Source organism: Drosophila hydei, unplaced genomic scaffold (assembly GCF_003285905.1).
Source record: "Drosophila hydei strain 15085-1641.00,03,60 unplaced genomic scaffold, DhydRS2 tig00008119-arrow-pilon, whole genome shotgun sequence".
Classification (NCBI taxonomy): domain Eukaryota; kingdom Metazoa; phylum Arthropoda; class Insecta; order Diptera; family Drosophilidae; genus Drosophila; species Drosophila hydei.
The window spans coordinates 8,737,177-8,763,071 of NW_022045830.1; the positions used below are offsets into that span (position 1 = coordinate 8,737,177).

Below are 25,895 nucleotides of genomic sequence, written 5' to 3' on the forward strand. Positions count from 1 at the left end.
AATACACACCCCATACACACACACATACACAAAATATGACAACAATTTTTCCACAACAATGAAATGATTTATTTTGCAAAACAATTTGTGGCCTATTTTGATGTTAGGCAATGGACATTTTTTTAAACATAAAATCTAAACACGCCTTTTTGTAAATAAAATCGCATTACAATTTTTGCAATGAAACACACAGAAAGTTACAAAACAATTATAATTAAAAAACCATTCATAAAATGAACTAAAATCCATGTGCGATTGCAGCTAAGAAAAAATATAAAAAAATAAAAAAAAATGCAATTGATTAGTTTTAAAAAAGATTTATTGAATTGCTACAAAAAATGGTAAATCAAATAAAAGCAAACGTACGAAGTTTAGTTTTGCAAGCCAGAAAAATTGATTTCATAACGGTTGTTTTACTATGGCATATGGGATAAGTTGATTAACATTAACCTCAAAATCAAATAAAAGTATGTACACACTGGTAACATTGATTTCCAGGAGGAATCTACTCGGCTAGAAACACTCATTTCTTACCTCGCAATTTCCATATAGCACTAACGATACAAACCGTTACACGCATAGCATAGCATAGTATGCTATATACATTGTAATGCTGAGCATGCGCCACCCATAAGAGAGGAACACTCAGAGAGCTTTGCGCGCAGACGGTGTCAAAAAGAAACTCAGATTTAACGGCCGCTCAGCTCAGTCGGTTTTGAGCAGCTTGAGAGCGCAGTTCGTTTTGCAGTGCGCTGCTGGTTTTTGTTTTTGGATCTGCGACTTAAACCAGTTTTCGACTATTTCAATAATAATAACACAAGCAAAACGCATGCGAATGACGAAACGACCTTAAGAAAATGAAAGAAATCCGCGACAACAATTAAAGAATCCGTCACGGAAGCAAGAAAAGTCGCGCAAATGTAAAATTCAACTGCAAATCAACAATAAAAAATACTTTATAAAAATGGTAATTAATTTTCAAATAATTAGAGTGTGAAAAGTAGCCAAAAAAAGTAAGCAAAGCTACGATTTGCAAAATATCTACGTGGATAACTGAGCTTAAAGAGAGAGCTATAGGTGCGAGGGAGAAAGACGGTGAGAGGGAGTACAACGCAAACGCGCGCAATGACATTGAGAAGACAAGAAGGCGTTCTTTGTCACTGCTGCGACTGCGCCGTCGCTGTAGAAGTTCCTGTTATCGCTCCCACTGGCCGTAAGCCAGCAGCGCTGCAACAGCGACGTCGACTGCAACAACAGCTCTTATTAGCTCTGCTGGCGCTTTTCCTCTTTGGCTCGAACAATGCTGCATGTAAGTACTATGTATGCATGTGTGTGTGTGTATGCAAGTGTAAACCTAATGCAACCAAAAGAAAGAGAAAACGTTAATGCGTGTTATGTTAAAAAAAAAAAAACAAAAAATACAAAAAATAACAACAGCAGCGAAAACAAATTCACTTTCGTGAGAAACTAGCGAAACTGGTCTATGTGTATCCACTGCGGACTGCGCTGCTGTTGCTGACTGCTTGCCGGTTTAACGGAACTGGGAACGCAGAGACAATAGTTTTTGCCACTCTGCCCTAGTGGCAGTAAATTAAATGAGTGAATATCTGAGGCATTAGTCAGCAGCGTTACCAAATTTTGGGTTTTTTTTTTAAAGACTTCTCGAGGTTTTTATATTTTATCAGACAATTTTGATGAAATAATATTTAATTTGTATATCAATTTTCAAATCACTTAAATTTGCCTTAAGTTAAGTTATCTATGGTCTGCCCTATTACTGAACTATTTTCGTTTTTATTTTACAGCCGCTGAGGGCGAAGATGAGGACGGTCCGTATCGGGGCAAATATTTAGGCAAACTCAATTCGTATCATCATCAGGTGTCCGGTGATGTATTCGCTGTCAATGAGTTTACATTTTTAATAGTGGGCTTTAATTACGATGGCAACGGTGCGGATACGTTCTTTTGGGCAGGCGCCAGTAATCGACCGGGTCCGCAGGGCTTCATTGTGCCCGATGAGTATGGCAAGTGAGTCACCCTTATGAAATAGTGACTGCTAAGGCAAACTAATTAAGTCTCTGCTTGCCCTGAATAACCACAGAACAAACATTTTGGATCGTTATCATAACAAGGACTTTACGCTAACGCTGCCCGATCGCAAGAAGATGACTGAGATCAAGTGGCTTGCGGTTTACGATCTGAACAATCAGAATAACTTTGGCGACGTGTATATACCTGAGGAATTTGAGCCGCCGCGCACTCAAGTCGGCGGCACCTTCTCGAAGCGCAATCACAACGTGAGCAGCAGCAGCATTGAGATCTTGGACTCGAAGACTATCAGGATTAAAGACTTTACCTACGATGGACGTGGCAAGCGCACGTTTTTCTGGACAGGCGTCGGCGCTCAGCCATCGAGTCGTGGCAGCAAGATTCCGGACGAGCGTGGCTAGTGAGTCATTCATATGCCAATTGGACTGACCGTTAGCATTTACCATTTTCACTTTTCCCCTCCAGCCTCGATCCCATACGCACCTACAACAAGGAAACAATTCAGTTGGAGCTGCCTGGCGACAAGACGATCTTTGACATCGATTGGATAAGCATTTACGATGTGGCTGACAACGAGAATTATGGCCATGTTCTCATACCGGATGGATTGAATGTGCCGCCATCGCTGGTGAAGATTACGCCGTATGAGTTCTCGCTGCCCAATTGCCGGCAGCTGCACAAGGATCTGCAGGTGTCGTGGGAGGTTTTCGGACCTCAAATCACGTTCCAGCTGTCTGGCCAGGTGGCGCAAACGGATTACATGTCCTTTGGCATCTCCGGCTCGGATGTAGCCAGTCAAATGATTGGTGCCGATGTCGTTGTAGTTTATATAGACGACATCCGGGGCTATGCGGTTGACTACAATATCACCTCGCTGGCTCCATGCGTGCAGGTGCTCGGTCAGAATAAGGGCGTGTGCCGAGATGATGTCGTCGGCGGCTTGGACAGCTTTCAACTGAATACATACGCCCGCAAGGATGGCATCAATACAATCAGCTTCAGGCGCTTGCTGAAGTCATGTAGGTGGCTCTTTCAGCAATATGATCAATGAAATTTCTTAAATTTCTCTTTTTCCAGCCGATAATGGGGACAAGGAAATATTTTTGGATCGCAGCAACTATGTGGTTTGGGCCTTTGGTCAGCTGGACTCCAACAATGAGCCGGCGTTTCACACATACTATCCCAAGAGCGATATAGTCATTGACTTTAACACTACGGAGCCGGTCAACGACTGCTTCAGCTTTACGAAACGCGCGGAAACTCCAGTGCAGCTCTGGGAGCGCACACGAATCACGGATGCGTAAGCAAACATGATCCCTCCCATACCTGAGTTATATATACTACTATTCCACAGCACGGTGCGCACTTTTAACGCTTATCTGGGCCCCTCGGGCGGTCTGCGTGGTTATCAGGGCATCACGGGGCATGTTTCGAGCGGCTTGGCCTGGTATATCAATGGCTACATGATACCGGAACTGTACCTGAAGCGTGGCTTGACCTACACTTTTAAAGTACGTGGCGGCAACAACCCGCATTCGCCGGAACACTATCACCCACTGGTCATAACGGATGATCCGCAAGGCGGCTACGATCGTCTGTCGGATGCCAAGCAGAGCGAAATTCGCGTTCTAGCTGGCGTAGAGTTTACACGTCGTGGTCGACCGAAACCCACAGCTGCGGGTCCGCTCTGCTTGTCCCGGTATCCGGATCAGTATGACCGTCGCTTGGATGACAACTTTCCCACATTCAAGAAATTCAATCGCAGCCTGCTCAACATTTGCAGCGAAGAGCCGCCGGCGCTGCTCGAGATTACGCCCAATATCACGTGGCCGGACACCGTCTACTACAATTCCTTCACGCACGGCAACATGGGCTGGAAGATCCACATCGTCGACAGCTATACGAAGCTGCGCAGCGCTGGGCATTCCTTGGCCACAGCGTGGCTGACAACGCTCACAGCTCTGCTGATGCTGTTTGCACTGTAAATGTTGACTGCCTTCCTTGATAGTTTCTGATGTCTCAAAGGATACTCTTTTTATATTTTAATTTTAATATAAGTCAATCAGTCACAATTTGCATATATATGTGTGTGTATTTATGTATGTATGCATGTATTATACCTGCCCATTTTAAGCATAAGTATTGTAATTTAAACTCGTTAATAAAGGCAGAGTTTCACATAAGTCAGAAGCAACTCGTCCTGATTGTTAATGCCTTATTACTATAGCTAATATATGTGAACATTATCTGTTTATTTAAGATAGGCCATTTGGAGGTGATTCATTTGCTTGACTGTAAACTGTAAACTGTAAACTATGCATTTATTGATTAGATTCGATTTCAATTATGCGTATATATAGTCTTATTTATATATGTATATATGAATATATCTCTTTTTTTAACTGCAACTATTGCCTTCAACACCTGTTGAATACAATTGTTAGTTAAAATGAACTGATGTGAGCTTGTTAATCGATCGCCCACTCATCGTTTGCTTAGGTGCGTAATATATAGGCAACGTTTTTAAAGCAGTTTTCATATATTAAAGCCAACTAGTGTGATGAGTTGTCCATTTTGGCCCACTAACACTTTACAATATTGCATTTGGAGTTTAATTTCAGTTTGTTAACAAGTGATAAATTAGTTATTCTAATCGTATGTAGTATATAATATGTATATGTATATATATATAATATAATATATGTATGTATATATTTCTATGTATATATTTTTTCAGGCATATATCTGAGTTTAGATAACGTGTAAAGTTTATTGTTATGAACTAGTTGAACAGTTGCACAGAACATTTTCTTGTTGCTTTTTTCTCTGTTAAGTTTGTTTGTAAGTTTACTAAAATATTAATGATTTTGTTCCTTTTCCTATACAGATTTAATATCACGTTGATCGCTTACACTTTTTGCTTTTGTTACACATACTTTTTCATTCATATTCATTTCTATTTGTGTTCCTTTTTGCGTGTTTCGTTATTGAGTTTTTAACTGCTTTTAGCCGAATAAGTTAACAATTGTAGAGATAGTAAGATATATATAGAATAGATAGACAATAAGTAACAGAAGATACACTGGTAAAATTTCGATATGGCCAAAATAAATACACATATTTTCTAACAATTTTAACAGAGACATGCGTCAAAAGTGTCCTGTTCACGGTTCATGATTATGCACAAATTGCTCAAGCTGTTTATGCAGCTGATCCTTATACCGAATCTTATGCTTGCTAAGAACCGTCGCACATAGGCACTGCAGTGAGACGTAGTTGAGCAACGGTATGGTGTTGGTGGGATTGGATGCTATGGAATCGTAGGGCCGCTTTTCGGCCCGATTCGGCTGATCAATGTCAGCCCCACACTTAAGTAGCAGGTGTACAATCTGAAATATACATAAACACACATTTAATTGTTTATACAAATGCCTTATGAACGGATCATCTGATCTTACCTCGTTGTCGTAGTTGTAAGGCTGGCAGGCTACATGCAGGGGCGTCGATTTCGCTTCGTTCTTTGTGTTGACATCGATCCCACATTCGATGAGCAATTTAATAACCTCCGCATTAGGGAACACAGTCTTCTGCAAACATCAAAGTAATATAGTTATTAACATTGCGCATTGTGCATTGTGCATGTGACACACTCACATCGGCAAAATTATCTTCTGTGATGTAACCGCTTTTAATAACATTTAGTCGTGAAGCACCCAAGTGGAGCAGGGTGTCCGCAGTGCTGGCGCTTCGCAAGTTCCCAATAACAACTGTTTCGTGAACGGCCTGAAATATTAACTTATGCTGAGCATCTGTGTGGACGGTATTGATCAGCAAATAGATGAGGTGTGCTAAACAGCGCAATACTCGGTCATAGTTCTCCTGCTGGCGCCGAAAGACGGGACGCACTTGCAGCAGCTCCTTGACCTCCACGGCGCTTTCAGCGAGCGTACGAAATACCCCCAAAACATCTTCAAATCTGGGAAGTAAATTATCCTGATGCATAAAGCGCGCCCGAGCATCGCTTCGCAAGTTACTGGAGTTTCGTACGTGCAGATCTAGCATTAGACGCACTAACGCCTGAGCAGCAAAGCATGTTTCGAAATGCAATATGGACCAGTTGGATACGCGCACCTCAAGCAAAAAACGCCAGAGATCGATACAGCGCTGTAGCTGCAAAGAGTCCGCATAAGAAGCACCCCTAAAGGTCAAACGGAACAACATATCTTTGTGTGTCAGGCCCAAGACACGTTCACAAATTAACAGACTTTGCGTCCGCATTGCATCCATGTCTGTAGCAATGTTATCTAGCTCCTCTAAAGTTGCAAACTCCACAGCATTCTCATAAGCATTCCGCAGCGGTACCTTTGGTTTCTTTTCAATATAAGGCGTATAGGCGGCGCGTATGTGATGTGCCATGCGCCAGTGAAGGATGCACACGCGCGACTCATTGTGCTCGTCCAGAAATGTGGAACCCATTAACTCGTGCGCCTCAGCGATGCGTTCCACTGAATAGTTCAATTCCTTTTTCAAATAATCGAATATCTGATGAGCGCCCTTAAGGCAGGCAGTTCGCAGCGCATCGTCACCATAACGACTCTTCGCAAATGGATCAGCTCCTTGCTCTATAAGCATTCTGGTGGTGTCTAGTCGATGCTCCTGTATGGCATAGTGTAGCGCTGTTTTGTCCTGTATGTCGCGAGCATTGATGTCGGCTCCTTTGCGCACCAGATACAGGCAAAGCTGCACGGACTGCACCGAATTAATAAGGCAGGTGCCGCCATTAATGTTTGGCTTCTTGATATCAGCACCGTTTTCCACCAGAAATTTAACTGCAAAACGTAAGCAAAGGGAATAAATAACTAACTATATTATGTAAGAAGATTAATAAAACATACCAATCTCAGTGTGAGTCATGTAACAGGCACTACGCACAGGCGTGGAACCCGAATCTGATATGGCATTAATGTCACATCCAATTCGTACCAGATACTTAACCATGGACAGTTTGCCAGATACGACAGCTGCCCAGAGAGGCGTCACATGGTGAAAGCTATTATCCTCGGGCACTTCATAGTGTCCACGCTGCTCAATGTCCGCTTCACAAATGGTTATGAGATACTCGGCAATTACTACTGCGCCACGTTTGCACGCAATGAAAAGTGGCGCACAGCCATTGCGTTGCTTTCTAACCACTTCGCGACGGGACTCACGTGGATGCCTGAAATGGAGGAAGGAAGTGCGATTACGATTGAATTATTTGGATTACTCGTCGGCAGCTGATAAGACGTCTACCTCACGGCATCAACAAAACAAAAACCATAGCAATGAAAATATTGATTATGCAGTAATTGGTCGCTTATCAATGGACGAAAAAACGTACGACTAACTCGGTTAATTTTTGGTAGTGCCTACATATATATATTCGTGCGTCTATAAACATCTGTTATCAGCTATACATACTTTTCGAGCTCATGGCGTATATGGCGCGGCAAGATGGAATCCTCATGGCTACGCTTACACTCCTCGATGAGCTCATGGTTCAGTTTAGATATTTCCATTTTGGGACTGCTCTGCTTGCGTTCGGTGGCCATGGGGCTGGAAGGCCCCTGGAGCTGATGACTGCCTTCAAGTCTGGAGTTCATTGCCAGTGCACAATTTCATTGCCAATTGCCGAATAGCGTTCGCGTCCTTTGATCGAAATTTAATTAGGTTGCGTTGTGTTCCGTTCCAAGGCCTTTCAGTTTTTGCCCTGTGGCCCAAGCACTTTCTTTTTTCTTCTTAATCAATTTTGGATGTATGGGAATGTAAAGCAGAAGCGAGTTTTTGGACTACTGCAGTGCATAATATGTTTAGAATCTGGGTAAAACTCAATAACAAACAATAAACAGGTAACGTTTTCTTTGACTATTTTTATATTATCATTTATTTAATGTTTATGTGTAGCAAAAAATACAACAACAAATGACAAAACAGAGTAAACAGCTGTCCCAGGCTGCCAGTGTTGAGCAATACAGCCTGTGCTGGAAAGCTTGCAAAATCGAATTTCAAAATGTAATACGGCTTTTTTACAACATAGGTTGGCTGGCTGTTCGCGTATAATTTAAAACCTAGAAATTATGTTTTCTGCATCCAAAATCAAAGTTGGTTTTGATTTTCTAGTTTTTTGGGTTTACTTTACATTTTACTTAGTTTCGACAGATAGGAAATATCATTATGCGTCCATGTTTTGGTATTATCGTAAGGTTAGGTTGGTACCTAAAGAAATAAAATAGATGAAGCTTAACAGTATTATTAAGTATAGTAAGTTGAAAACTAGAAATAAAGCTTGCCTAACAGTACCAATTGAGCATGATACGAATATAAGAGATGGTCATCGGGAAAAATACGATTTATTTTAAACATCGATATGCAAAATGTTAATATCGCATATAAACTTCGCCTTAAATATAACGTGTAAAATTGCTTACGGTTTGATTTGAAACTTGTACCCTTGATACTGGTGTTTTCGAGTACGCATTTATTACAAATACAATAAGCAAATTATCACTCATTTTTCGTATGAAATATAATATATATATGCCTCAAGACTAAGAAAATATTCTTTATTTAAGTAATTTAAAACAAAAAATGTACAAAAAGTATAAAAGCAGGTATTTATATTTATAATTTATAATTCTTAAGTAGTTAAACTATTTGATATATTAGTGATTTTAGCAATTATATCCGGATCCACGAAGTTAACAGAGTCCAAGTGCAGATTGCTGATTGAGGTTAATGTTGATTTTGAGATTTGCCGTTACTTATTTTAATATATCTAAAGGTGAAAAATAATGGAAACATTAGCTTAGCAACAAAGTCAAGTTAGAATTCTTGCTTTACATATGTTAGTTGACGTAAGACTTTAATATTTAATTTTAGGCATAATTCAATCAAAAAAGGTTTCTATAACTATTCCTTTGCTTACTATTTTTAATCTTTAATTACAGATTGAAACTAATTCAAAAATGTGCATATCGATAACGAAGGTACGACTCACTAATTTATATCTTGGAATATTGAATAAGTTTAAAATTCGATTTCCAGAATGTTAATTGTCTGACAGCGGACTGGAACTATTGTGCAAAAGGAACTTCTGAAATGTAGAAAAGAACAAGCTCATTTGCTTAGTTCAGTGAATAACTCGTTTGTTCGCTCACTTATGAGCTACCCAAATATACTCCACATGTGCAGCCAAAGTACAACAGCACCATAAAAGCTAAAAATTTGGAAATTATTTACGTGAAACCCCAAATAGGTTTCCAAAAAAGAGAGCTGTCTCATGTTCATGGTGTGCCAGTCCAGTCCTTTGTCAGTCAATTGTGTTTGTGTGCGTTCATAAAGTTACGCGGTATTGTTGTTGTGTGCGTGTGTGAGAGCGGAGCAGCAAATACTAAATTGGATTTTATATAAGTGCCGTTGTTGTCTTTTAACAAATTCCACGCAAATATTTAATAGTGGAACATACACACATGCACAAAAATACGTTGTGTTACTGTGTTACCAGCGCAACAAGGAGACTTCCATGACAACGACAAATAACAACATCAGCAGTAGCAGCAATAACAAAAACAGAAAACGATAAGGCGATAAAATAAATATGCATATGGGCAGACACAATTAAAAATACACCGAGAGCGGAGCGCCATCAACGCAAGGCAAAACAGTTCCAGTTCCCCGCCCAAAGCCACGCACACAGGCACACATCCCCTCATACATATATATATATATATATATATATATATATATTTATATACATATACATATATATTATACACATATGTATGAGAGCATGTGTGTGTGTGTATGAGCCACCTGCTGCTGCTACTGCCTGGGTCACTTAGCTATAACACGAACAACAAAAACTTTAAAGCAAACATCATCTCTTCATACATCAGCAGTGCTGCTGCTGCTGCTTCAAGCTGCCCCGGTGACAACGGACAACGAAGGGCAGGCTCTGCCCTAGGTTGACGGCGACGACGACGGCAGCGATACAAACAGAACAATAGAACCGGCAGCAGCCTCAGCAACAACAACAGCAAAAATATGAATGCCAGCCTCATATATGAGATACTCATGTATTTGAACTCGTTCTATTTTGGCATGTACGCCGCCTTCGAGGTGGGCGTGGGCGTGCTAAAGGCAATCAATCTGAATTATGGCGAAAACGTTCTGTCACGTGAGGCAACGATTCTGCTCTCGTTGTGCATCATCGAAACGCTGCGCATTGTCTTCGGCCGCAAAAGCAGCCTCAGCGATCGTGGTGAGTAATCCACTGGAGGATGAAGTCAAATTTACCTCCACTTCGACAAACAACACACACCAGCACACTCACATGTATTAGATGTTGCTCCTTTTATGTTTACCATTTGTATTTGTTTACTTAATGAGCTGTGCAGTGCGGACAACTCAACAGTTGACCCAAGAGCTAGTGCTGGAGGCTGTTAGTTCTTAGCTATTAGCTCTTTGGGGGTGTTAAACGTGGCTGCTATGATGACACGCTCAAATTATTTGTTGCGGTCCTTATGGCGCGACAAGCGTCACCATTCTTCTATATTCTCACCCCTGTGCACTCTCATCGCCTCAACCCCCAAAGCTCATAAACGTGTTCACACTCAACATGGCGTATGCGTAATTTTGCCTGTATCTATAGATACGTATGTGCAACAACAAAGGATTGCGTGCTGGCTTTGAAGTGTTTTCAAAATTTTTAGAATATTTCTCAACGGAAGCTGAACAATATGTTCAATAGCACTTAAGAAGCAAACTGAAGAGTTCAAAGACCTCAATTTTAGGGTGAACTCATTATATAATTGAATCGAGCGAACAGCTAAGTTTCGTCTTCAACAGGCTGTGTGAGAAAACACAAATGAAAACTCTAAGATTATGGCAAAGAAATACAAATGAAGAAGTTATTTAGACTATATATATAATTTACATTTAGATGCCTTTTCAACAATTGTACTAATCGTTTTTTGTTGTTTTTGTTTTCTTTTTCACAGGCTGGCAAGCAACCGCATCCGTAATATTAACACTGCCCAGTCTTGGTATTGTCACCTATTTATGTTGTTTTCAAACTTATGTTCTTAAACTCGAAATTATTCTGAGTGCCTTAATGATCACCCTACAAGGTGCTGAACTAGTCTACGCCAGCATATTCATTTGTACAATGTGTCGACCCGTTACATACACCTAGCAGTTGGTCAACGTTGCCACGTCGATGTCCATGGCCAAGCCAACGGCAGCATTGCTTGAACCGCGAATGCGACTGGCAGTTGCTGCTGGGGATGGAGCAATACGACGACGACAACGCATCATTTGGTATAATTACGTCAGGCAGTTTACATTTAAGTTGAGCGATTTTGATGTAGGCTAAGCCGCCAAACTACACGCACACACACAGTCACAATACACACACACACACATAGCCAACGACTTTAAGGAACTACAACACTTATCGAAGAGGTCTATGTGGAAGACAAGATATTATAGAAGAACAACCGCAAATACGCTGGCGTATTCCTTCAGTCAGTCCTCGCAGCACAAAATACCGAAAGGCAACAAAAATCACTTGGATCCATGGAGGAGCTGAGCAAACGATTTACTATCGAGGTTCGTATGAAAAACCATATCTTATATAAGGTCTATTACGTGTAAAACACTATAACCCGACGCGACTCGTCCGTTTCGATTAAAAGCGGCATTTGATTTGAATTCAGAGCGCATTCTTTTGACCGGCCTTTGTCGCCCGCCGCATTTGACTCGGACTCGCTCGTTGTTGGCGTATTTTTATACGCTTATAATGATCTAAAATTATATACACTCTTCACATAAGTAGTCGTTGTCGTTTGTGCAGCCGTCGCTGCGCCGCTTGGCATCGTTGTCGCCGCTCGTCATAGGTGCAATATACACTTCTAATTCTAATTCAACTGTAATAGTACTCGTATATACGAAGCCAATCGAGCGCCTGCTACTTGGTTTAGGCCAGCTAGACACCTTGTGGGGCAACATCAAAACATCAACTAATATACAGCAGCTGTAACAGAGCAACATTTAATCTAATCTAGGGACGGCTAACAAGAGTTAAATATTAATATAAAATGATAAAATTTGTTAGTACTATTTAAATCAATAATAGGTTCTTTTTGTTTTTATATTTTAAACAAATTGTTTAAACATGAAATAATAGAAAATTGTTCAGACAGCACTCAAGGTAGTTTAAAAACTTTGCGAAATTTCTACTAAGAGTAAAAAGATAATTTATTTATTTAAATATTTTTAAAGTAATTTATGTAAAGTTCAGCTTGGTAAAGTTAAAGTTCTTTTTACATTGTTCAATTGTCAATTGTCAACTAGGAGCAGGTCATTAATTGGGTATCTCTGACCAAAGCAATGCGGTAAACGCAACTAAGAAACAGATTTTAAGCACCCAAAGGCGACAACGACCAGCACATAATTCAAATAAATAACAACAAAATGAGCAGCGACAACGGCAAGAATAACAACAACGACAACAACAACAACTAGAGCGACAGAGCCAATGGCCAACACAGCAGGTCCACATTATTATTGTGGTCAGTCTAAAAATATAGCGCCCAACGTGAGCAACGTGAGCGCGCTGCGATCGCAGCCGGGATCCCAGTGATATTGTGATTTTATTAGATATATAGACGCATCAGGAATAGGGCGAGACAGGTGTAAGCTAGATAGTCAAAATGCCACCAAAGCGACCGCCGCCGCTGGTGCCGAAGAAGCCAAATCCCAGTATGAATTACGAGGTGTTAATCTACTTGAATAGCTTCTACTTTGGCATGTTCGCCTGCTGCGAAATGGCCATGGGACTGCTAAAGGCTATTAATCTGAGCTATACGGGTCACACGCTCGCCCAGGACTCGACGGTGATGATAAGCTTTATAGTGCTGGAGACGCTGCGTCTAATAATGGGACGCAAGGGGACGCTGGCCGAGCGAGGTAGGCGTCAGGGGCAGTCGCTCAGATTGGCATAGTTTTTTTTTTTTGGCACATTTTCTATTAATAGTTGTTATCAGTTTTGTTTTTGTTTTGCTTTTGCTTTTATTTGACTAATGTTTTGTTTTCTCTTGTGCTTTTGTCTATAGGCTGGACAGCCATAATGTCGGTCTTTCTGACAGCTCCGTGCTTTCTGGGCGTCTCGTATCTGCTGCTGCTGCAGACCTACAGGCTACGTCTGGAATACTGCCTTTGTACACTGCAGATCGCACTCTACCTGACCGAGGTGTGGTACGCCATAGTCTTCGTTTTCTCACTGTGTCGTCCAGTAACTTATGATTAGTAACATACAAGCAACAACAGTAAGACGAGACATTTACACGGTACGACATGTACTTTAAAAGATAATAGAGATAATAGCAATATACAAACAGATAAAATGAATCATGAGATCTGGGATGAAGTGAGATGATCCCCAAAAACAACATATACACATATACATATATAACATGTAGCATATAGTATATACATATATGCATCTCTACTTGTGTATAGTAAGGTTTATGATAGCATACATATGTATATATAAATATATATATACATGTATTTAAAACGGTTTTATATAAATGAGAATAATTGTTAAAATGTAAGCATCAATTGGAACCAATACAACAAGACAGCCGAAAAGCTAAAACTTGAATGATTTTCACATTTGTATAACAATTTTTTGTATACATAAAAAACTATATATTATGCACCCAGAAGAATTCAAACTTATTGTGTGAAAATTATTATAGAAAAACAAAATTAATGTCTCGAACTCTTAAAGCATTAGTACTTAATTGTAATAGCAAAACCCCAATGATAATATATTGTTGCATAGTGAAAAAGAAAAAGGAAACATGTAAATTCAACAAATTAGTTTATTCAGCAATTGAAATGAAAGTTAAAACCGTAACAAGCGAAATGAATACAGAAGAATCCAAACTGGCCCACGAAAAAGTCTAAAGGCAATGTGTGTACTTTAAAGAAATACTTTATATAAATCTAGACTAAACTATATAGCGAATCTAAGCCGTTCAAAATGCCACTTAATCAATGTATAAGTAAAGTAGATGAGAATTGAAACATAGATGATGATGATGAGGTACTTAACACATTTACATGATGTTTCCCCATACCAGTCCCATCCCCACTCCCAGCATCCATTCAGTCTCATTGCATTTCATTAAACGCCGCACACCAAATGCTAGTCAAATCAGTTCTCAAGATCGTTGAGTCTCCTATGTGGTTCCTTCTCGATAATCCCTTTCTAGTCAGATAACAATCTCATCCTAACAATTAGTGCAGTGCGAACCCATTAGAGAAGAAAAATGTTAAAATTAGTAAGACACCTAACATAAAAGAATCCTATGTTTGCAACTTTAATTGTAAAATATTTATATATATGTATAATTTCTGTTGGAATGCAAAATGTTAACATACATTTTTAAAAGTCGATAGTCGAACAACCAAAGAATGTAACACAATTTAGTTATAACAAAAGAAACCAAAAAACAAGCAGATTTTATGAAAAATTATATACACTCGATGAAAAATACCAATTAAAGAAAATGAATAAGAAAAACACGTATATCGTGTATTGTGTATATTGTGGGTAGTAAGTAGGCCCTGTCAATATAACTCTCATCGTTTTCTCTGGAAAGGCTTTATTCAGTTTTCGGAAAAAAAGACACGACACACATTTGTTCCTGATTTACAGTGGCTCTGGTTTCAACATAACATCTAAAATAATTCCGTTATATAGGAATTTTTAGCTATGGATGAAATACAAAAGTCTGGTAAGCTCTAAATATCTCATATCGATCTTGTGCTTCAGTCTATAAAGTTCTCATTCAACTCGTGTCAGTGGAAGGTGTTGGACCAACACAGTCGCAATCGAGCAGCAGCCGCCGTGTGATGTGGAAGGTGTGTGATGGCGAGGAGGAAGTATATGATTCAGTGGTTAACTATAGAAGCGTGTCGCCGACACATGAGTCTATAAACTCCTCCGATCGAAACCTTCCTGGCACGAGCAGTCCACAGTTATTGGGTCCTTCTGAAGGTACATTTCAACTGGTCATGAAGGAGTACTTGCCGAAATACGAGGCGGCCGCCAAATCAGCCACTAGTTTGGCAATGCGCTATAAGCCTTCGCACGAGTCAATGCAGGACTTGGCCAGCACAAAGCGGTCTCGTGCTATTGGAATCTGGCATAGTTTGTATGATCGGATACGAAATAAGAAGTTAGGCGACAAGGCATGCCCGTCGCTGGCGTTGCGATACAAACCATCGCATGAGTCCCTTAAGAATCGACGCAGCAAGGATCTGCTAGCGGAGCAGCCTTCACCCAGATCGGCAATCTTGGCTAAGCACAAGCTTGCTACTGCAGATTTGAAATTAGAGACGTGCTTTTTTCCGCCTTATCAGACTGCTGTGGTACGTGAGGCTGCGCCCAAGTTTGCCAACCGCCTGTGCAAATTCGATGACAGCGATTCGTGCTGCTCTGGTTCCCTAGAGCTACGAGTTCCGTTGTTGAAATCGTCCAAATCAAGAAATGTTTCTGGTACTATGGATTTGTTAAATTTGGTCGACAGCAAGTCATTTTTGAATCCCACTGACGCAAATAACAGCAATTCAAAGACCAAGCGGCGCACAAAGACAGTAACAACGTCTAATACAGGCACCTCGAAGGGAAATGGGAGCAAGACTACACCAAGTGGAAACACTAACAACACATTGCCAACTCTACGCCAAAGACAACTAGAATTACATCGCATTCGTGTGCTAATTGAGAAACGTCGTTTGGAGCTCTTGGATTTGAAGATTGTGCGTGAACGGGCGGACGCCTTGCGTCATGAAATACTATTCCACAAGGACTTGCAGCTGAAACATAACCAAATCAAATCATACGAGGATAATAACAGCTCCCAGGCATGATTGAGGGACATTCTGTATCCAGCAAAATTTCTAGTAGTTCTGAAAATCCAAATAGTTTCATAATCGACATTGTTCAAAACATATCATAAAACACGCAATAGCATTGTCTAGTGGAACTTACAAATATTTTTGTTTTCTTCGACGCTTTGTCTCATAAACACTGTTAGAATTGGCGGGAACTGTCAAATTTGAAACTACAAAACCGTTATAGCGAAAAGGGCAAACTCAGCGTTTGGGTGTGTCAGCGCTTATGTGTGATTGTCAACGCAGCTGACAGTATAACAGGAAAATGCATTTCTCTAAGTTCTCAATTTAACGCCAAAGCTGATGCTTGTTCAGCATGTTCCTGAAAATGTGCCGCGTATGCGGAAAAAGTAAATCATGTGAAAAAAGCTTAAATCTTTTCGAAACCAAAAATCATAAGTTAGTGCGGCATATTCAAATGTTAACTGGATTCTGGGTAAGCTGAGTGTACGGGATAAACCTAGTTTAAGTAACCAAAATAAGTCAAATGCAGCTGCAGGACTCGCAAGACGCACCTGTGTCTATATGCTTTTGTTGTCAGTCGGATCTCAAGCGGGCCATGTCATTTCGGAGGCTTTGCATTAAAACCCAAAAAAAGTGGAAGCCTCCTGTCGAAATAAGCGATACATCTCTTAGTGAACAGGAAAGCCCAGTCTCAAGTCCAAGGGCAGAGAATCACCAGACCCATACCTATACTGGAGTCAGCACATATAGAGAAAGCGATTCGGACGATGAGCCTCTGCACACAGTACAAGTTTTGCTTCAAGAGTGTCAAACAAACAACTGTGAGGGCTCTAACCTGGTCGAGGAAAAAGATCATTTAGATCAAAACTACATCATTAAGGCTACCACTGACATCGACACAGATGACAGTGAGAATATCAAAGCCGAAGTTAAGGGAAATATTGAGAAACACGAACTTCCCTCGCAATTATCACATTCTTCAGACGGCTGTAAACAACTTTTGAAAGCCAAACAAGAAGCTACCATTTATATATGTGAATTGTGTGGTACACATGCAAATAGCAAAGTTTCTTTCGAGCGACACATGCGGAAGCACACGGGGGAACGTCCCTTTGGCTGCAAGTAAGATTTCCATTGAGGGAATATATGTGCATATAATAAGCATATTCAATTACATTTCGTAGAGAGTGTGCGGCGCGATTTTTATCTGCCGCTGAGCTGCGTGCACATGGTCTTACACACACAGGTGAACGACCGTTTCCATGTCGATACTGTGATCGCCGCTATTTGAGCTACACGGGACGACTTAAGCACGAGCGGATGCATACCAATGATCGACCTTTTGTGTGCGAGGAGTGTGGCAAGGCGTTCACTAATGCTTATGTTTTAAAAAATCATATGTTGGTGCATACGGGCCAGCGGCTGTTTAGGCAAGTTTATAAAATTAGTGGAATTTTACGTGTTAAACTCTTTGCTTATTGTATAAACAGATGTCATTTCTGCGAACGCGCCTTTCAGCGTAAAACTCATCTTAGAACACATTACCGTTCACTTACCCACAAGCAGAACGTTGAGAAGCACCAATGCGTGCAGTTAACAGCAAATTCAAACAATTAAAATTAACGAACAAGGGTAAAGCAACAAAATAGATGCATACACGTAGTTGGGGAATAGTGGGAATACCTACAATTAAAAGTTTTATTTTTGAGCCAGTGTTGTGTTACGACAACAACCTGTTGACGCGTCTGGGTGAATGGTTGACGATATTCGTGGGTGTGGGACAGATGCTTTGTTTACATTCGCAATTGATTGAAATACAATTAGCTTGAGGTTGACTGCAGAAAATGCTGCAAAATATTTGTCGCATCTGTGGAAACGATACTGATGAATCAAAAGCAAAAAATCTATTTGCAAGAAGTTCGCGTCTACTTTTGACACAAATAAAAGTACTCACCGGCATTTTCGTAAGTTATGAAAAAACCGATTCCTTGGTCACAGTTTAAGTAATTTGTTCAATTTACCATGCAGTTGGACTACAAATCAGATTTACCTGAGCTTATATGCAACATCTGCCAAAACGATTTGAAGTGTGCCATAGAATTTCGTGAGCGTTGCCTGCATAGTCACAAAAGATGGATGCGACATCCCAAAGGAAAGGCCGATCCTGCAAAAACGAGTCCGCCTCCTACTCATGCCATTCGTATACGTCGGAGTGCACGCACCCGTGCACGTAGTGCAAGCGAGAATAGAGAACTGCCGTTGAGTCCCATCGAAGTGCTAATCAAAGTGGAACACCCAAATGATGGGGATGAAGATGACTGTGTTGATCACTTGGACACAGAAACGTGTAATGAACCTGCGATCGTTTCCTCGCTTGAGGATGAAAGTTATGTACCTTCAATTGAAACAAAACGACGTCGACGATTGGCGAAAACCACAATTTCGAAACAGCCGCGCACTAAACAAAAGCTACCGGTGTTCTTCTGCGATCAATGCGGCAATAACGTCACGGGCAAGTCAGCTTTTGACCGACATCTGCGTAAACACAAAGGCATAAGGCCCTTCCAGTGCGAGTGAGATTTCCAAGGCTAATGCTACGTTCATGATCTTTTATTAAAACATGTATCTTGTTTTCAGGCAGTGCTCTGCGCGATTTCTCTCAGCCGGCGAGCTAAAGGGTCATCAGGTGATGCACACTGGGGATCGTAAATTTCCATGCCGATACTGTGATCGGACCTATGTCAACTACAGCGGAAGACTTCGTCACGAGCGCACTCACACCAATGAGCGTCCATTTGTGTGTGCGCACTGCGGCAAGGCGTTCACCAACTCCTATATACTGAAAAATCATAATCTGGTGCACACTGGCGAGCGTTTGTTTAGGCAAGTGTATAAATACCAATATTTATTTTCTAAACAGTTAATGTACAATTACAAATAGTTGCTGTAAGTTGCTCGATGATATTTAAACCAGCTCAGAATCAGGTCCCAAAATAATTTAAATTCTCTTTTGCTCTCGCTCCATCTGCGTTTGTCAAGGCTTAGTTGAGTTCCTTGTTATAGGTCATGAATCGCTTGAGTCGGGCGCCGTTGAATGGCTCTTCGCTGCCCGGTGGAAATTTACGCATCTAATGAATTAAAATGAACACAGTTAAATTACTTAAGTAAACATAGATTTTCCATATGTTGTTAGTTATTTGTTTAAATACTCCAAAGGTTATATACTTACACATTACAATTGAAAAGCGAATAGTTCAAATATAATCTCTATCCGGATACCCTAAACCAAGTTTCTATTAGATATACCAGGAGGACATGTCTAAAAATAATGAGTATGGCTCTTAACTTCAGTTGAAATATCAACGTCTTTTTGACCATGTCACATTTTTATCAAGTCTATTTCCTTTTTGATCATAGCGCGTAGTAATGAAATTAATCTATATACTTAAAAACCCCAATCAAAACTTATCTACGATAGCTAAGTTCAGGCGTCGATTTGAAAAATTAATTATTTAAATATTCCATTTAATCAACTAAATCAAAACTAATTTCTCTCGACGCCTTTGAACCAAACTACGAAACCTATTTATATATACTGCAAATATGAATATATATATAAATATGTATTATATATACTCCAAATATAAGTCGTCGTTAGTTTTAGTTTTTTGTTTTGTTTTGGGGTTTGTGCTATTTGGTAAATGTGTTGTGTATTTGTAAGTTTTGAGTTTATATGCATATATATATAGATATATATAAGTACAGCGATAAAACTGTGATATTTAGCCGTGTTATCCAGTTACTCAAAGCTGTCAGCGTATGGTGCAATGATAATGTACAATAAGCTGTTAAAATTTGTTGTGTTGTTTGTGATTATTGTATTAGGGTTCGTCTTTGGCGAATCGTTTCTGTAATTAAACAAAACTTAAGATTAGAATGTGTTATGCTCTAAAACTTATTCGATTAAATGTACAAGTGCAACGTCAACAATTTTGGGAACATTGAGCATACCAATTAAGTCTTATATTAAATATTTTCTTAAAATACATTTGTGAATTTAACAATTGGTGAGGAGAGAAAAAATGTGTTTTATGCGTTTCTGGAATTGGAAAGGATTGACTTATATAATTTAAATACACTTCCAAACGGTTTCTAAACATACATATGCATATGTCCGTCCTCGAATGTCTGACAAACTAAGATGAGATTACATCATATAATTAATTACAAAAGCCGAAAATGTAAGCAACTCGAGTTGTTTCTCTATGCGTCCATTTAACTGCACTCTTTAATTTACTTTATTTAGTTAACATCGTGGTCAGTTGTTGGATAATGATATGACAGACGGAGATCTATTTGTGTAATCGCTTACCATAATTCTATATTTCTCCTTGCATGCATAATCGGATTCATCAATATCCATATAACAGTCGGATTTGTATTCAGCTGGCAGTGGATTGCCTTCGTATTCGCACAGTTTATGTAGTGGGCGAGCTCTAGTTGAGTTTAAAATTTAAAGTTTATTAAATATTATGAAAAGTCATGATAGAATTTCATATTGACTTACGTGACAATTATTTTATTCATCGACGAGGGCTTCTGTATGGGACAGTAGAAGACATCTGGTGTCTTTTTGTCGAATACAATTTTCCTCATCATATCCTTCTCCTTGAGGATTTTCTTTTCATTAAGAGTAGCGCGTGTGCTACATAATAATGCCGTGAACACAAAGATTGCCAACAGATTGCTCTTCATTTTGAAAGAAGAATCTGCAATAAAATTGATTCTAAGTTAAGCTTAAAAAAGAAAAAACTGAGTAGAAACATTAGTTGTAACATATACAACATATATGTGTGATCTTGGTGTCTCGCCGACACATGCTGACAGAGCTAACAATGATATCATCGATATTTATAGCTGACTAAACGTTTTAAGTATCGCCCACATTAAACAAATGTCAACTGTTGGATTTTGTTTCTTGTTAGGACTTCAGCCCGAAATATGTCTTATTTGGGTTTGAGTTTATATGCAAAGAGAGAGAGTCAAAAATCACATTGTTTTAGATTTGCAATTTTTCGCTATTTTTGAGGTGAAAAGTTCGCATGCAACCTTGAATGTCTGTATACCATGATCAACAAGTCTTTGAGCCACGATTAAGACGTGTAGCTAAACAAATGTTTGCTACATTTATTACTATCTCTTTATGCAAATCGTCTTGTGTACATATATTTCCACACTTGCTTTACTTAAGTATATTTAGTATATATCTCCGATTTTAGATATTGATTTAAGCGACAAAGAAACGCACCTACCTCAGCTCAAACCTAACTCAAACTGTTGCTCTTTACGACTCGTACGAGTCGAACAGACCGATGCAAGCCTTTAAGCAATGAAAAAGCTCTTTTAGTCTTTAAGAGGGTACACACACATATACCTTGTATGTATGTGTGTGTGTGTGTGTGTGTGTGTGTGTGTGTGTTGTTTTTACAAACCGGTTTCGTCACCATTCAAAAGAAATAAGCAAGCAACTACAAACAAACATATAAGAAGAAAGGGAGTATTAATGCTATGCTGTCTGTGACAGACACAGACGAAATTACCTTCAATTGCAACTTTAAAGTTTTTCCTCACTTTACAAAGCTAATGCAAGCTAAGTAGGGTGGAACATAGTTAATTATGATTTTCTTTCTTTATTTTTAACTTTACGAACTGCCGCTAGCGCTTTAAGTTTCATATTTTACGCAAAATGCAAAACTGTTTCTTGAAATTAGACTGAAATATCTATTAGCTACTTTATAATTATTTTCCGCTTGAATTAGTTAATGAACTTGAAAGTTGACTTTGACGCTATTTGAAACCAGCTATTTTTTTTTGGCTTATAACTGATTCCCAACATATATTTATATATTTATACTAAATATCTTTCAGTCTGTATTTTAGTTTAATTGTTATTGCTTTTTCTCACAGATGCGACTTATGTGAACGCTCATTTTCACGGCCAACTCATCTGAAGACTCATTATCGCTCGAATACTCACAAGCTGAATGTGGAAAAGTCATGTGCATCACAGCCGCCGGCTGCAAACTTGAATGTTTTAGACCCTTTAAATGGAGTCATCTTGCCACAATCTAATGCGGAGTCACAAGTTGTGGTTCCTGTTACCGTTGAAGTGCCTTTGAAGCAGTGAAGCTGCGGTTCACATTTCCTAGTTATCTTAGCCTGTTTAATGTTTTATTAGGACTAATTGATATTTGATTAAATATTGGTGTAACTTTGACCAGAAAGAACAATATTTGATTCAAAAGTAAACACATGGAATAATTAATAGTGTATGTATTCAAAGAATATAGAAATTATAATACAAATAATTTATGTGACTTCGAAAATGACTTAATTATTTAAAATTAGTTTTTCGTGTTTTATTAATTTACATTATCGTGACTCTATAATGGAAGTACATACATTTGTTTGTACCATTAAAGTATAGTCATGCCTATTTAAGTCAAGTTAACTTGTATTTAACATTTCCTTGCTTTGGCGTTCTCGTTTACGTTTGTGAGCTCTGGACCGACAATGAGTGACGAGATGAGTATGTCTTCTAAAGGTTTTGTTACACGGTTCGCAGCTGTAATTGTAGGATATATGTCTGCTAATACGTCATAACAATTAAACAATGGTAACCTTACCTGAAAGCACGTTCCCCAGAATGGGTAAGCATATGATTCTTAAGTATGTAGGTGGTCGTAAAGGCCTTACCACAGCTCTCACATGCATATGGTCGTTCATTGGTGTGTGTCCGCTCATGCTTAATCCGCGTACTATTGTCCGCAAAGTAGCGATCACAATAGTGGCAGGGAAAGGGACGTTCCCCGGTGTGCTTACGCATGTGGCTCTTTAGTTCCGAGCTTGTGCAAAATCTATCCTGGCAAATGCTGGCAGAAATTTGATAGGCAATAAATCTTTGTAATTCGCTACATATTTTGTTTATGTTTGCTTACGAGCATTCAAACTGCTTGTCACCACGATGTCGTCTGCAGTGCAAGTCGAAGGCCATGCGTCCGGATATATGAATACCACATTCATCACAAATGAATATTAGATTACCGAGTCGTTTTCGACCTCGTTTGTTTTTAACTGTAGTTTGTGGTACTACAATTTCATCGTTGGAATCCCTGGTTAATACTATGCATTCATCCTTCCACTCCTGAACAGGCACGATGTAATCTCCGGCCGATATATTCTCATTGGTTTCGTTGGTGATTACACATTGGTCTTCATCATCAAAATTTTCTATTGTTTCCAAAGTTCCAACGTCTAGTTCAGCCTTATGTATGATTGTCTCATCATCTATTATTATATCGTATTCCAATAAGTCTTCATGTTTGTCTTGTTCTTCTATAATAATCTCGTCAGCAATTAAATTGGGTTCTATGATCGACTCCTCATCCTGCTCGTCGTGAGTTTCAAGGTGGTTTCTATTTATTGATTTCTCGCAACTGTTGACAGCTAGTTCCGTTACGGATGTCTTATACTCCTCGGATACTTCTTGTAGCTCGTCCTCAGTTAACGCTAAAAGAAGCTTCTGCTGCGCTGCAATTACCTTATCACTGAACTCAATCGCTTCGCGCAATTCTGTCTGGCATCCAATACATATAAGTTCCGGTAAGCACTTTACATTTTCCAACTGCGTTTACGTAAATTATGTGTAATAAATAATGCCAGCTGCATATTTTATAAATTACTTACGATTAATCCAGTAAGGACTTGAATGCTCCAAAGAACATTTTTATTTTCAAAAATGTTTAATGAATTTAGTACGGCGGCATTTTTGCCACAGAGCCTACAAATGTTTTTGAGCATTGTATGGTTTAATCAAAACATAAGTCAATAACAATAAATAATATTTGTACATTTCAATATTATGGTAAACAATGTAATTTACATTACAGCTGTTTCGGTTTATTTTTTACCATTCTCACAACACTGCAGCAAACACTAAATAGTGTGGTAAAACGATTTTATGTCTGCTAAAAAATGGTCATACTAAATTTTTGAATTGTCTTCAACAATAATGATTTACATATGTAAACTGTCTGACATTAAATAATATTACTTTGCCGTCTACTTAATGTGAAATTTTTTTATTTCGTGTGTTTAGAATGTAAGATAGCTTAAATTAAGTTGTTAAATGAGAACTGATTTTATAAATTAAATGGCTTCATATAAGAATCTATGTCATTATAGTTAAAACGCCTTGAGAACTGAAATAAAAAATTCCATTCGTTCGGGATGAATCAAAGAACTCTCTAATCAGAAGTTTTCGATTCTATAATAAATCAGTTGTTAGAATGAAAATCTGAGATAGAAAACAAATAATTGGAGATGTGTATAATTTTAATATCAATTAACTTTTAATTTTAATTTTTTGGCTTTGTTGCTCTAGGTTGCGCTCGTGCGCTCTAGACCGACAATGAGTCGCCAGGTGTGTCTGCCGTATGAAGGTTTTATTGCACAGCTCGCAACTGTAAGTGGATAATGTGTGAATAACGGATGAATAGCATGTTTTCTCTGCCGAAAAATTCTTACCTGAAAGCGCGTTCACCGGAATGAATGAGCATGTGATTCTTAAGAATGTAGGCTGTAGTAAATGCCTTCCCACAGCTTGTGCACACATACGGTCGTTCATTTGTGTGTGTTCGTTCGTGTTTCAACCGGGTACTGTAATCTGTAAAGCAACGCCCACAATACTGACAGGCGAACGGGCGCTCTCCGGTGTGCCTGCGCATGTGTCGCTTCAGCTCGGAGCTTGTGCAAAAACGATCCTGACAGATGCTAGAAATAATTGTAAAACTGATAAATATATTTATTTATATTTGCATGGTTATTTGAAACGAACTCGCATTCGAACTGCTTGTCACCACGATGTCGTCTACAATGTAGTTCAAAGGCCATGCGTCCAGATATGTGATTCCCACATTCATCACAAACGAATATGAGACTTCCCAGACGTTTACGTCCTCGTTTTTTCTTTCCTCCACTTTGGGCGGCGATCTCATCGTTTAATACCCTGTCCAAAACTGCACACTCTTCATCTGAATCCTTATCAGGCAGAATATAATTTTCGGTAATTGAACTTTCGTTGGCTTCATCAACAAGTTCATTTTGTTGCTCATTTGTTAGATCGTCTATTGTTTCAAAGGTATCGACATCCTGCGGTTCACCTGCCTGCCTAATTAATTCATCATCAATGTTTATTTCGTATTCCAGAAGATCTTCATGTTGACTATTTTCCTCTATAACTATTTCTCCTTCATCTGGTTGAAGTTTTATTACCAACTCTTTATCAGTTTCGGATTCTTCTTCCGTTATAGCCGTATGATCTGACTGCGGTTCTGAGTTGATTTTATTAATTAATTTTTGGCTATTGTTGCTAGCATATTCCATTACAGCCAATTTATACTCCTCGGACACATCCTGTAGCTCCTCCTCAGTTAACGCTGATAGGAGCTGCTGTTGCGCTGCTATTACTCTTTCGCTAAATCTGATTGCCTCGCGTAATTCTGTCTGGCAGCAAATGCATATTAGGTCCGGTAAGCAATTAGTATTTTCCAACTACATATTGCGTTAAAATCATTAATATGTCTGTCGTTGATTAGTATATTCAATTATTGTACTTACAATTAATCCCGTTAGAACTTGAATGCTCCAAAGCATATTTTTATTTTCAAATATTCTTAATGATTTTTTATATGCAGCATATCTGCCACAAACTCTACACATGTTTTTGAGCATTGTTTCAATAAAAATAAAAAATAAGAACAAATATTATTTGAGTTCAATAAATGTTTTGATAAACAGCGTCGCTTGAAGCTACA

The 25,895-nt window shown here is 39.1% G+C and overlaps 10 protein-coding genes and 1 long non-coding RNA gene across 13 annotated transcripts; 7 read left to right on the plus strand and 4 right to left on the minus strand.

Annotated features, from left to right (window-relative positions):
- Positions 1–722: 722 nt before the first annotated feature.
- Positions 723–4,590, plus strand: LOC111603583 (protein Skeletor, isoforms B/C). Its single transcript, XM_023321236.2, has 6 exons — positions 723–1,309; positions 1,806–2,028; positions 2,102–2,449; positions 2,515–3,068; positions 3,127–3,349; positions 3,404–4,590. The coding sequence occupies exons 1-6, from the start codon at positions 1,126–1,128 to the stop codon at positions 4,032–4,034; spliced, it is 2,163 nt and encodes a 720-aa protein (XP_023177004.2). The 5' UTR covers positions 723–1,125; the 3' UTR covers positions 4,035–4,590.
- A 247-nt stretch (positions 4,591–4,837) lies between these two features.
- Positions 4,838–8,005, minus strand: LOC111603645 (protein fem-1 homolog C). Its single transcript, XM_023321324.2, has 5 exons — positions 7,510–8,005; positions 6,945–7,267; positions 5,704–6,878; positions 5,508–5,636; positions 4,838–5,438 (listed from the first exon to the last, which is right to left on the minus strand). Exons 1-5 carry the CDS (start codon positions 7,689–7,691, stop codon positions 5,214–5,216), a joined length of 2,034 nt encoding a protein of 677 aa, XP_023177092.2. The 5' UTR covers positions 7,692–8,005; the 3' UTR covers positions 4,838–5,213.
- A 909-nt stretch (positions 8,006–8,914) lies between these two features.
- Positions 8,915–9,659, plus strand: LOC111603653. The gene is made up of 2 exons (XR_002751695.2): positions 8,915–9,074; positions 9,133–9,659. It is a non-coding gene; the product is annotated as an uncharacterized LOC111603653 (long non-coding RNA).
- Positions 9,660–9,854: 195 nt separating this feature from the next.
- On the plus strand, positions 9,855–11,692 carry LOC111603650. The gene is made up of 2 exons (XM_023321329.2): positions 9,855–10,348; positions 11,088–11,692. The coding sequence occupies exons 1-2, from the start codon at positions 10,132–10,134 to the stop codon at positions 11,279–11,281; spliced, it is 411 nt and encodes a 136-aa protein (XP_023177097.1). The 5' UTR covers positions 9,855–10,131; the 3' UTR covers positions 11,282–11,692.
- A 992-nt stretch (positions 11,693–12,684) lies between these two features.
- LOC111603649 (transmembrane protein 216) lies at positions 12,685–13,720 on the plus strand. Its single transcript, XM_023321328.2, has 2 exons — positions 12,685–13,056; positions 13,203–13,720. Exons 1-2 carry the CDS (start codon positions 12,801–12,803, stop codon positions 13,394–13,396), a joined length of 450 nt encoding a protein of 149 aa, XP_023177096.1. The 5' UTR covers positions 12,685–12,800; the 3' UTR covers positions 13,397–13,720.
- Positions 13,721–14,736: 1,016 nt separating this feature from the next.
- Positions 14,737–16,151, plus strand: LOC111603647. The gene is made up of 2 exons (XM_023321326.2): positions 14,737–14,894; positions 14,963–16,151. Exons 1-2 carry the CDS (start codon positions 14,873–14,875, stop codon positions 16,030–16,032), a joined length of 1,092 nt encoding a protein of 363 aa, XP_023177094.2. The 5' UTR covers positions 14,737–14,872; the 3' UTR covers positions 16,033–16,151.
- A 78-nt stretch (positions 16,152–16,229) lies between these two features.
- LOC111603648 (transcription factor Ouib) lies at positions 16,230–17,658 on the plus strand. Its single transcript, XM_023321327.2, has 4 exons — positions 16,230–16,492; positions 16,550–17,142; positions 17,205–17,450; positions 17,511–17,658. The coding sequence occupies exons 1-4, from the start codon at positions 16,373–16,375 to the stop codon at positions 17,635–17,637; spliced, it is 1,086 nt and encodes a 361-aa protein (XP_023177095.2). The 5' UTR covers positions 16,230–16,372; the 3' UTR covers positions 17,638–17,658.
- A 197-nt stretch (positions 17,659–17,855) lies between these two features.
- On the plus strand, positions 17,856–22,355 carry LOC111603646 (transcription factor Ouib). Its single transcript, XM_023321325.2, has 4 exons — positions 17,856–17,984; positions 18,049–18,593; positions 18,658–18,903; positions 21,988–22,355. The coding sequence occupies exons 1-4, from the start codon at positions 17,865–17,867 to the stop codon at positions 22,205–22,207; spliced, it is 1,131 nt and encodes a 376-aa protein (XP_023177093.2). The 5' UTR covers positions 17,856–17,864; the 3' UTR covers positions 22,208–22,355.
- Positions 18,937–21,373, minus strand: LOC111603651. 3 transcript variants are annotated; one of them, XM_023321330.2, is made up of 4 exons: positions 21,333–21,373; positions 20,588–20,789; positions 20,393–20,516; positions 18,937–19,148 (listed from the first exon to the last, which is right to left on the minus strand). In XM_023321330.2, the coding sequence occupies exons 2-4, from the start codon at positions 20,773–20,775 to the stop codon at positions 19,062–19,064; spliced, it is 399 nt and encodes a 132-aa protein (XP_023177098.1). In that variant the 5' UTR covers positions 20,776–20,789; positions 21,333–21,373; the 3' UTR covers positions 18,937–19,061. The 3 variants fall into 3 exon arrangements, with proteins under 3 accessions (XP_023177098.1, XP_023177099.1, XP_023177100.1); XM_023321331.2 differs by having other exon boundaries at positions 21,329–21,349; XM_023321332.2 differs by lacking the exon at positions 18,937–19,148 and adding an exon at positions 19,697–19,928 and having other exon boundaries at positions 21,333–21,369.
- Positions 22,356–22,436: 81 nt separating the features above from the next.
- LOC111603600 (transcription factor Ouib-like) lies at positions 22,437–23,978 on the minus strand. The gene is made up of 4 exons (XM_023321259.2): positions 23,767–23,978; positions 23,019–23,704; positions 22,707–22,952; positions 22,437–22,645 (listed from the first exon to the last, which is right to left on the minus strand). Exons 1-4 carry the CDS (start codon positions 23,878–23,880, stop codon positions 22,528–22,530), a joined length of 1,164 nt encoding a protein of 387 aa, XP_023177027.2. The 5' UTR covers positions 23,881–23,978; the 3' UTR covers positions 22,437–22,527.
- Positions 23,979–24,418: 440 nt separating this feature from the next.
- Positions 24,419–25,895, minus strand: LOC111603668 (transcription factor Ouib-like). Its single transcript, XM_023321352.2, has 4 exons — positions 25,699–25,895; positions 24,917–25,632; positions 24,607–24,852; positions 24,419–24,542 (listed from the first exon to the last, which is right to left on the minus strand). Exons 1-4 carry the CDS (start codon positions 25,810–25,812, stop codon positions 24,425–24,427), a joined length of 1,194 nt encoding a protein of 397 aa, XP_023177120.2. The 5' UTR covers positions 25,813–25,895; the 3' UTR covers positions 24,419–24,424.